Genomic DNA, 11559 nt, shown 5'->3' with positions numbered 1-11559 from the left:
AACGAGTGCCGCTCGACACGCCGGATTTACATCATTCCGATTAGTCACGGTACGAATCAGGAAGTGTCCAAAATACTGTACGGTATATAATACAAGTGAAAGGTATATACATGTATCTTATATTTATGAACCTTATTACAGTCCTTCAATTATTTTGATGCAGAGAAATCTACTAATGAATCGTTTGAGGACAGGCATGGCAGTCGGCCGAATGATCGGTAGGGTCATTGAGCAGACGGCATCAGTAGATGCTCGTTGTCACCGTGGGGTGTGTTCTATGAAAACGCCATACATTCGTCGGACAAAGATGAACTCATCGGCCATGAGGTCCGGGTCGTACTTCGAGACGGTAAGCTCTCACTGGGGTCAGTGTGAGCCGGTCGTGATCGAACTAGCCAAAAACCTCCTAAATTTCTCTCTGAACGATGAGGTCCTCGATGTCGGCTGCGGCCCAGGGGTTTTCTGTCGGGAGGTTGCGCCAAAGGTTAAATCAGTAACTGGTGAGTATGTCTATTTGTTTGTTTTTTTCTCATGCCTTTCTTCTTTTTCTTTTTAAATCGCTGACGCCGGTCGACCTCACTCTTTTCCCATTAATGTCATCGATGGGTATAAGCAAATTTGTGTATGCGTGTGTATGTCTGTGTGTCTTGGACACTGGAAATTAGACGACCACTAATAGTATATAGGCATAAACCTCTAATGATTGATTGATTGATTGATTGATTGATTGATTGATTACTTTATTGTCCACTCTGGAAATTCTTTGTACATTGGATATCACAACAAAATAAACATTCAATACATCACAGGTACACCACAGACTTATCACAGAATACGAATGAAACTAACTCATATCAACATACAATAAGGTATGCACCATAACAACATACACATTAACCCGACATTTACAACTATACAAAAACTATTAATTATCACTTTTATACAATTATTCAATTCATAAATATATTCATTAATATCCTTTCCTGCATCATCATTATACACCAAACAATATAATTGTCACCTACATATCCCAATGTATATTTTTATAATTCACTCCAAAAATGTTCCCCCCAAAAAATATATATAATTATACCGTTACCATGGCAGTGCCTTAGCAAAATAACACAAAGTGTGTCTTACATAACTACACCTATAAATCATTACACATTCCAAATTTAAAATAACATAACTTAAATACAGTGGAAATAATAAGTGATTGATCATTGATTTCGCGTAAAACAGGAATAATAGTTAAGATTTCCTTTTTATTCCTCTTCTGTACAATTTTGATGAAGCACGTTATCACTAAGGGCACGAGAGCATAATATTACATAATATTAAATGTAAGAAAAAGGAAGAACTCTTTCATCTTGTTGACGTAGAATATTGAGCATGGATCATCTTATCAATATTGCGTTACACTTCATCGAAATCACTGTCCCAATAAAGGTCTTGACGCCTGGCCCGAGATGATCGAACTCGCGAGAAAGAACTCCTCGGCATCCAACATCGACTTCGTCGTCGGCGACGCCCACACCTTCGGGAGCTCCTTTCCCGGCTGGGCCGGTCGATTCGACAAGATAACATCGCTCTTCGTACTGCAATGGTGTCGAAACCAAAAACTCGTACTGGAAAACATCATCCAGTGCCTGAAACCGGGCGGGGCCCTGCTCCTCGGGGTTAATCTTCAATCGCAGCTCTTCAGCAACCGCTGTTCCTACGGAGAAACCTGTGATTCGTGGCTACGCAGTCACCCCAAGTGGGGACCATACCTTGTGGTAAGTTGACAGGGTTGCGTACTCTTTTGATATAACGTTACAAATTATACTTCTTGCAAGAACAGTCATACATTGAGAATTGTGTGTATGGGCGTAAACGCACCGTAGTCCGCACGACTATAAGATTCGAGTCCTACCCCATTTCTTATGTCCTTGAGCAAGACACCATGCCAGCCAGCTCCTCGCTACCCATGTGCGTAAATCATTCCTTGTAGGAAGCTGTATGTTGATTGGTTTGTCCATGGACCTATAACAGAAGTCCATGGTTTGTCTAAGCACCCAGCAATTAGGTGTATGCCGAAGAGTGGATGTAGTCTGTGACTGAAATTCACTCTTTACAGAGACTTGAGTCATGTACTCAGATTACGGTTGATTTCAAGAGATTGGCCAATAATATGTTTTAAAGTGTGTTGAGCATTCTCGCCATGATGGAATAGCGCTATTCAAGGACAACATTATCGCATTATCAGTATTAAAAACCATATATAACCTGTAAAATACGATGTGTTAGAGGTCATATTCTGTGTTTATCGCTGTAATTGATTGATGGTATTTTGTAGCTGCTATAACATGTGTCTCAATACTCTCTAGACTCTATCCGAAGATATGACCTTATTGTCCTCAGCCAGCTGTTTGGATTCATGGAAAGTGATCTCATGCAAAGTACTTGGCATCCACGAAGGAAGGGCCTCGGCCGATTTCAGGGTACTTGAGTCGTTGCACTAATGATTGCTCATAGCATTGATTATTTCCAAAAAGTAGAAAGACAACTTATCAATCCATCTCTGTATACAGTAAGAGAGCAATGTACTGTTCTATACCTGTTGCGTGCCGCATTGCCATGATCCGATCATCTTACTTTCACACTATCACACATGTACATTTTTTTTCTTTTTTGCAATACACGTATCATGATTTCTTTTTCATTTGAAACAGCCTATCCCATGAGATTATCTACCCCTTTAATACACGATGGAAATTTCACACTTTGCAGGGATACGTCCGAGAAAGAAAAGATTGGGAAGAGAAGACTGACTTCCTGAACATGTTCCGGTCAGTCGGTTTTACCGTACACCATACTGATGTAGTCATGACCTCTGACCGGAACTGGAGCGCGAATAATGCAAAAGGTAAAGATATTCATATGTCCGTGGTTCACCGACTTATTGTCAACGAAGTGCATTCTTTGTGTTATGCATGATGTCGTGTGACATGGTGGCTCTCGTACTTATGATGATTGTCACCAAAATGAAAACAATTTTCCCCTGTACATTCCGACAGACCTTAAATTGCAGGCGTGAGTGTCTTATTTTCTCATTTATTTTAGTTGACATAGGTTTCGTTTCCGTGTAATTTGCTATGGATCACGTGTTTGGGTACTGATCATGTATCAGGAGTATTTAACTATTCGGCGCGTGCTAAAATCCTGTTCATTGCAGTCAATGAGCAGAGAGACTATAAAATTGCATTTCCTTTCAAACATGTCGACGTTGACTTCGAAATGTATGATAATTTTACATTACATTAAATAATATCGTTACTAGTTTAAACCTTGTAATATCGAAAATAATAATACAGTACTCTCCGCGTAATCGGGTATCGCTTAAACGGGTATTCCGTCTGATTGGGTAGTAATGTCAAAATCAGTTCCAATGCACATTCAAATTACCTGATAATCGGGTTGCCTCTCCGCATAAATGGGTAAATAATTTTCTTCTAATCTAATTTCTACCCACATTTTATCCCAGATATGACACTTTAAGAAATCATAAATGTCAAATTTTCCCCGGCTAATGGCATTCTCTGCTTAAGCAAAGAAGACAATCATTTGGGGAGTGATTAAAAATGAAAACACATGTACCAGTACCGACTTGCAACACGTAAACGAATATTACACATGGAGCTGGCACTCACATTGCACAGACAGACAGGAGTTGAACACACTTCACTTGCGCTCCGAATGTGCCGTACAAGCACGCGTGTTAAGCATACAGTGTAGGTGTTTGGTGCAGTGTACAATGCATGTACATACACATTGTGTGTGTCCAATGTGAATGAGACGTAGTTTTCTGTTAATCGGGTACTCCGTTTAATCGGGTAAGAAACGCTCTGCCCGAACCTACCCGATTATGCGGAGAGTACTGTAATGATAAATGATAATGTCGTCTTTATCCAGGGTAGCCTCTTCAGTGTTGCCACTGCTCTATCAAAATGCTCGATCACAATATCAAAATCATAACATGAATGTCATGGACATTAGTCTATTTCCACCTCAGTTGTAATTCCTTAATTTCGCAGTAAGGCATAAACTTTAAGAAAGGCCGACGAAAAGAAAACAATAAATCTCTCTCATCTCCTTTTCTAGTTCAAATCCGAACTCTTCTCGGCCATCTGGAGTTCATTCCTGACGAGCTTCGTGAGAGCTGCATCGATGACGTGTGCACATGGCTTTATGACGTCACACCGAAGAACTCTGACGGAGAGCTGGTGGCGCCCTTGGGAATGGAAGAAAGTATCGTTGTCGTCGCGACGAAAGTCAATGCATGAACTTTCTAATGTTTGCTGGCTCTACTCCCAGATGCATTTGTGTCCGTGCCAATAAGAATGTCGTGGTGTATCAGCGAAAATGCCACTTCGTTTGCGCATGCATAGCACATTCCATCGTTTCAACGCGTAGAGAATCCACTGAAATGCTAGCAATAAACATAACTCTTTCCGATTATATTGCTGCATTGGATCATTACTGCTGTGCGAGACTCTGGTTTACTAGGAGTAACAAAACGTTTAGTATGTTATGTCATTACCTGTAGATTGCATTATAAGTATCAAATCTCGTAAGCTGAAATATCTCAACAGAGTGATAATATGTGTTTTTCCAGTTATCAAAACTGTTTAGCCACAATAGGACATACGTATACTTATGTGTGCGCGCGCGCGCGTGTGTGTGTGTGTGTGTTATGTGTGTGTGTGCTCTGCTGGAAAGAACACAGTGTCCTATAGTATGTTTACAATGTGTTCACATAGTCGACAATGTGAAAACGCTCGAATTTGACAGTGTGAAGAGAATTAACACAGTGTTTACAATGTGTTTACACTGTGTTTCACATTGTGATTCACACTGTGTTTACACTGTGTTTCACATTGTGATTCACACTGTGAGACACTGTGTTCTTTCCAGCAGGGGTAGAGTAGTGTATCACATACATGTATTGAATGTGTAACATTCACAATTTGTCGCACAAAATAAAAGTGAAACATATTTTTAGAATCTCGTAGAGCTTTAAAATCATAATGTGTTCTCCTGCATTATGGGAAGTAGAAGGATTCATGGGTGAAGCAGACCGACCAACCAATCCAGTGTGAGGTGTCTTTGCTCGTAATGGTTAGACTATATACTGCTCGGATGTTAGTTTATGTCCATGTAACTTATGTAGCAGGCTCAAAGTATGTGCTTTAGAAATGACATGCACATCGTACAATGACGGCCGACCCTCGGGAGCCAACTATGTCAAGTGAATAACATTGTTCTTTCTGTCCCTATATTCAACTTCTTTTTGACCTTTGAGATTCTCTTTAGCTCGGCTTAGTTTTCCTTAATGAAAAACTCTGCAAACTTGAATGATGATCAATGAACTGAAAATAATACAATTACAAAACAGCAGCGGTAACACGACATTTGCTCCTGCGACAATTGCTCAGGTTTTATTTTCTCCAAGGACTTAGGGTTCGGGTTAGGGTTGTGATAGGGTTTTAGGTTTAGTTTGATGTGAGGATTATGATTAGGGTTAGTTTGGCTTAGCGTGCAGAATTTCCATGGGAGCAAAGGTGTCACAGGAGCAAATGTCATGGAACCAAAAACCCTGTTGTAGGATCTATGATGGAACCAACAGCATCAGGAGGATGTCTGTGTAAATGTTTCCGCGGCAGGTACGGACGCGCGCTCCTCCCGACGGACGCGCACCTCAAAGACCACTTACCGTCGGACCGCATGAAGAACGACAAGACATTGGTTGTTTCTTTGCCAGGCTTGACACCCTGACAGTAAAACACTCCATAGGCCATCGCCTTTGTGGGTCGAGTGAATCTAGACACGCGAGCCAGTCTTGGGTAATCCCTCAATTTAACATCGGGTGGTGGTCCAGTCTCGTTCGATCGAGTGGCGATATATCGACCGAAGTTGATATCGGCGTCCGCGTCTACTTGACTTCTGTAGCATCGATACTCGGATCGTCGCTCGATATCAGGAGAGTGGTAGTTGACCGATAGTGACACAAGGTGAACGACCTCACCTAGTAATATGGAAAGAAGGGAAATATCAAATTGTAGGGAATTCACACGAATATCTTGTCATCTTTAGGCAGTGAATGCGTCTATACGATAAAATACTGTCACAGAAACACGACTAATTAACACGACTGCGTTGATGACTCGCCAATGGCATTGCAGCAATTGCCTACAGGGAGAATCTTCAAGACTCCTGACTGAGAAAACAAAACAATGTCTGTTTGCCATAGAAACAGAGTAGGCAAAGTTATGTGATGCACTGTAAGCTCTAAACTCTTTATTCACTATAGGCCCTCAGATTATTTGTTGAATAATGTCTGTACTTATATTATACACATAATTATATGTATTTCTTTTGGGTACTCTTGTTTATAAATCATTTGATGTGAAAATTGCTTCTTTTGTCATAGTGATTTCAATTAAACAATAAAACAAATCTACCACTTGGGCTGTGTTCCATCCAGTAACAGTATTTTGGTTGGAATATATAGGATATAATATCGTATGATACAGATCGACATTTACCTCAAGAACTTCTCATTCCCCTTTTGTTTTGTATACTTTCAGTAACAATTTTGCACTGAAAACGCAGACAACTTTTGTCATGATATTTTTCGGATAAAAGAGAGATTCGGGAAAGTGATCTCCGGATAACAGAGGTCGGACTATTATTATCAATACTAGTAGTATAAGCAGTAGGAATTATCATTAATGTTATTATCATATTTGTTATGATAATCAACATCAATAGGAGTAGCAGCAGTATAGTAGTAGTAGCAGTAGGAGGAGGAGGAGGAGGAGCTCTTCAGTAGCAGAAATCTGCAGTACATTACACTGTACTCTCATCCCTATGACTATCGCTGTTATGATAAGTCAGAGTACGATAAAGTACAGAGTACACATCATAATTATTGGAATCATTGTTTAAATCTCAAAAGCAACAAAGTGTCCCTCAGCCTTATGACAACTAACCCCCTTCTCCTCCCCCCCCCCAAAAAAAGAGTATCATTATTCTGTTTAATACAGCCACTATGCTATCTACCACATTGAATCTGATCCTTTTACATAGGGTGACGGGGGATGCAGGAAATAGCCAAACAAGTAGATAAAGACTTATATATCTGAGTGAAATTATGCTTGAAAAAAATACCATTAACTTAGCTAAATCCTAACTTTCAGTGCTATAAGAGAAAGCTTGTAACATTGCAAATGAATTCTTTCTACACTTTTTAATACATAATTATGGAGCTATATACGAATGAACAGCCAAGACACATGTCAAAAGAAAGGTCTACGTTTTCACTATACTTGTTATCATCCATTTTTGCCAAGATGGGGGTGGGGTAGGTAGTGTTGCCAAGGCAACTGACCCTGTTTGCACCTATTCGAGCGAGAGCTCCTTTTCCGTCCACCAATCGGATCTAGTCACTCCCACGGCTGTGATCCAATCAAACCAGATGTTTCTGATTACGTATACAACTTTCTTTCACAATCCTGTTGTCCTATTGGGCAAAGGAGCACAGACGTGGAGATCAGGGCACAATAGAACATTTACTGACTTAAGGAACTAATTATCCATTGGGATTATGTCACGGTGGGAGGCGATTTCCATGATATTCATTTGATAAGATCGTGGTGGGTCCGTTTGACAAATAAAAGATCTGCGTTAAGACATAAAGAAAGAAAGGGACATTGTCTCGCTGACGTAGAATTTTTTTTTCTGCGTGAGCTGGAACCATCGTAACTAAGGAGCTACCCGGTTCGCTCTTTCACCATGAACTGAAAACCATGGGGACGGGGATGTCCGGTACAGGCGTCTTATGAACTTTAACCTTCACATCCAAATTTCCGCCTCCCCTTTACTCTAATGTTTCCCCGCTTTCTCTCCTTCGCTGCTTTCAGCTATTCACTTGACCTTTATTTCTCTGTAGTGATACAATCTCTTCTCTTCATTGATTTTATCAAAATTTCACGCTTGTCAGTGTTATACAGGAGAAATTGAGTTAATCAAAGCATTTCTTGTATCGCTTTCAATAGCAAAAGCAAACTTGTCAAACTTTTGTCTGGAGATGGCGCCTTTGCGTCAGGATGCATTTGTTAAAATTTGGCAGAAAAAAAACAAAAACTTATATAGGTCAATCAGTATGCCTCATATAAGAAAGTCTAAAAAACATAAAAGTTTTTGAATTGTTATACTGAGCATAAATCATGGACATGTATTTACTGTGCCGCATAAGAAATGTAAATACTAATACTGCGCTGCTTTGTTTTGTTTTCAATCAAGAATTGCATGATATTTAGTATGACGTATGTTTTTCACATTTTAACCCTCTTATACTAACCTTCCTAAAATTCTACTTTAGTTGTGTATTAACAATTCAAAATGGGACTCAAAGCGTTAAGTTACACTTAGTCATCTTGATAATTATGTAATTTACATTTGTTTAATCGTCAGTTCTAAGTGTCGAATGTTTGGTTTCATCGATGTAATCAGTAACCATGACAAGGGTTCCTACAGGGTGCTGTGACTCCCAGCTCACTTACCAAGGAGCTATAATTGCCGATCAAATTGACGCTGAGATATTAAAGACTAATCAGACAACAACAAGAAGAGGGTGACGAATGACAATAGTAGAACAGTTCGAATGTGAGATAAAGAGATTACAAGGTTCAATGTGGTGAATAAGATCCTCTCAGAGCTAAACCTCTGACTCTTGTCATGAGATGATTACTACATGTAAATATTGGTAGGCATTGTTCATTCCATCTTTTTCCCTTTGCTAATAAAAGAGTAATACATAAAGTACGTTTCTTATCCAATGGTTGGTTATTTACGTCCTAATGGTTCGGGAAATTAAACCAAAGTAACTCTTCCGATTCATATCAAACGCCTGCAGCGATCAAGCAGCTTTCAACATGTGATCTAACTTAACCCTTCATGTACCAGAGACTTTGGACAGTGTGTACAATACTATGGGGTTTTCTGTGTCAATCAGCACTCAGAGCACATAGAGGATAACTGGGATGTCCACTCAGTTCAGTTGACTTCGACAATAACATATAATGTGAAACAGACAAAGCCGTGAAAGTTTCATTTAAAACAATTACGAAAGAAAGAATGAGAAAGTTAAAGAACTTGAAGCGTTAACATCAAATACATGTAGTGATATGGGCTCATAGCACAAACGTAAATTATCCAAAGCAATGATGTCATGTCATGTCGGGAGCTACTGCAATTCAAATGACAATTTGAAAAAAAAAGAAGAAGATCGATTTGAGTTTGTACTTTCTTGTTACGGATGATAAACGTTTACTCTCTTGTTTTGCCACGCAGGGCAGAACTACGCTTTGTATTCATGTTTTACTGGACTGGCCTGCGAGAATTTATATACTTACTTGATCTGAACTACTTTAATAAATCGATGAATAAAACCAGGTACATAAAACAACACGTTAATTTTCAGTTGTGTTTTGCCTCCAACTATATATATTGTCAGGGTCCTAAAGGTGAAAAACCTCGTTAAAGACCAAATAGGATAATGAATTGCACTCACTTTTGTGTGAAACCCTTATTATCTACGCGGTCACCAACAATAACAACAACAACAAAACGAAGTGAAAGATGATTAAAATTTGGAAGTTATTACGTGTTAATCTAAGAGTCTCACCTGTGATATCGATGGTTAGTCCGGCAATGATCCCGACGACGATGACGCACCTCGGAAAGGTCGCCATGATGATCTTAAACTTGAGTTTAGATTCCGAGTATCTCCAGGTATCGGCGACAAACGTTAAATATACCCAATTCTCTCTCTCACTTCAGTGACGTAAATTTATCTCGCATTGAGTGACTTGCCTTAGTTCTCCTTCCGAAATTCAGTAAGTATTTGTATATGTTTTGCACAAAATTGCAAGCAGCTTACACGTTTTAAGGATCGCAGTCTATCCCATTCGAGTGTATTTCTCATTACTGCACTTCTTTTGATGTGTTGATGAAAATAACAGCAAGTATCGCAGAAGTACCGAAATCTATCACTAAAAGTTTACCAAGAAACGCTGCGCATCACTAATCCAAATGTCTCGAGTACATGAGCCGTTTCAATCAAAGATCGAAAGAGGGTTATGTTGCTAATGAGAAAACCGTCCTATGGAACATGAAGTCCTCCTCATCACTGCTCAGTGGAGTACAGGGGTAAGTGTGACGCGCCAAATCGTGGACACTGAGCGAACACATCCAGACAGTCATACACCACGATAAAACACATATGGGCGTTCGCTTAATGGCTCGCTGTTTCTCTTACGATATAATCTCATTCGATGAACCTTTTACTTTGAGTTTCTCTCATCTGCTTCCGCCGAGATGATTTTTTAAGGTCTTCAATGAAGCGAGAATACAAAATGATGATAATTTGATGATCATTACCACACCGTCTGCTTTGTTTTCTAAAGGTGATGAGAGGAAAACAAGGTCGACCCGTCCAATGACTCACCAGACGATTCGAATCACTTCACCCGACCACAGATTTTACTCTCTCGTTCGCTCAAATTTTAAAATCTACACTTCTCTTATAATGACCAGACATGAATACTGGCAGCAGCACATGCCAAATGTCACTGCGCGGTAGACTTGTCGTGATTGGTGGAAGCCTTCATTGTTCTCGTTAATAATTGGTTAATGCAGATTCCCACCTAACTTGAAAAGTCGCTACTGGAACAGCCGGACACTTTATCATAAAAAGAGGTAGACTGCTGGTCTACATTATTCTGATTAGCGGACTGCCTAGCACTGCTAGATACATTTTGTGCAGAATTATAGTGATCTGACATCTGCCTAATGTCTTAATTAAACACTAACGAACGGACAATAACAGTTCTGAAAGATGATGAAAACATCAGCTCATGTACATGTCATGGAAGTAAACTCTCTCAATTGATATCCAAGTTTAAATACGTTTTATTAACTTTCATTATAAGCCTCTAGAAAGAGAGAGGGACAGAGACATTCATGACCTACATCAGATATCTGAAAGAAAATCTTTAAAGATATGCTCGAATTCTGCCTTTTATGGAAAAGTTCTTCTTTCGCGTTTGTTTTAATCCCCTGTGGCGTTTTGTTTTTCGTAACCATGGTGACAGGTTTGATGACCTTCACCCTGGTAACGCCCTAGAGGATGTCTTCTTGTAATCGAGGCACCCACTTTAATACCCACCATCCTTCCTTGACTAGTCGTTGACAAAGATAATTGGTTGACAAAATGTTGAAAAGTCTGACATGGGGTCAAATCACTGTAACAAGCTTTATGCCTTTATAACGAGCAGAATTGGATAAACAACAAGAACAAACTCAACGAGCGAACGAAGAAGGACGAACAGATGAATAAGAGGAGGAGGAGAAAGGAGTGAAAGGATGAAAGTAACTATGAAGAAGACGCAGATAAGACAAAATATAGAATATGTTGAAGAAGAAGAAAATAGAAAAAAAAACGTAGGAGGAAAA

General features: G+C 39.6%; 1 protein-coding gene across 1 annotated transcript; it reads left to right on the top strand.

The window, feature by feature from the left end:
* The first annotated feature begins 196 nt into the window (after positions 1 to 196).
* LOC139719435 (uncharacterized) lies at positions 197 to 4325 on the top strand. Its single transcript, XM_071630850.1, has 4 exons — positions 197 to 500; positions 1450 to 1778; positions 2773 to 2908; positions 4144 to 4325. Exons 1-4 carry the CDS (start codon positions 197 to 199, stop codon positions 4323 to 4325), a joined length of 951 nt encoding a protein of 316 aa, XP_071486951.1.
* The last annotated feature ends 7234 nt before the right edge of the window (positions 4326 to 11559 follow it).

The sequence above is a fragment of the Diadema antillarum genome, unplaced genomic scaffold, assembly GCF_040938485.1.
Source record: "Diadema antillarum isolate AM-2024a unplaced genomic scaffold, OU_Dant_1.0 scf00000110, whole genome shotgun sequence".
Lineage (NCBI taxonomy): Eukaryota > Metazoa > Echinodermata > Echinoidea > Diadematoida > Diadematidae > Diadema > Diadema antillarum.
Note: the sequence above shows the minus strand (reverse complement) of the source record. Positions and strands in the feature narration are given on the sequence as shown.

Coding starts and splice junctions, on each gene's coding strand:
- LOC139719435 (XM_071630850.1), top strand. CDS start 197: ATGGCAGTCGGCCGAATGATCGGTAGGGTCATTGAGCAGACGGCATCA. Junction 501..1,449: donor AAAGGTTAAATCAGTAACTG/GTGAGTATGTCT, acceptor GTCCCAATAAAG/GTCTTGACGCCTGGCCCGAG. Junction 1,779..2,772: donor AGTGGGGACCATACCTTGTG/GTAAGTTGACAG, acceptor CACACTTTGCAG/GGATACGTCCGAGAAAGAAA.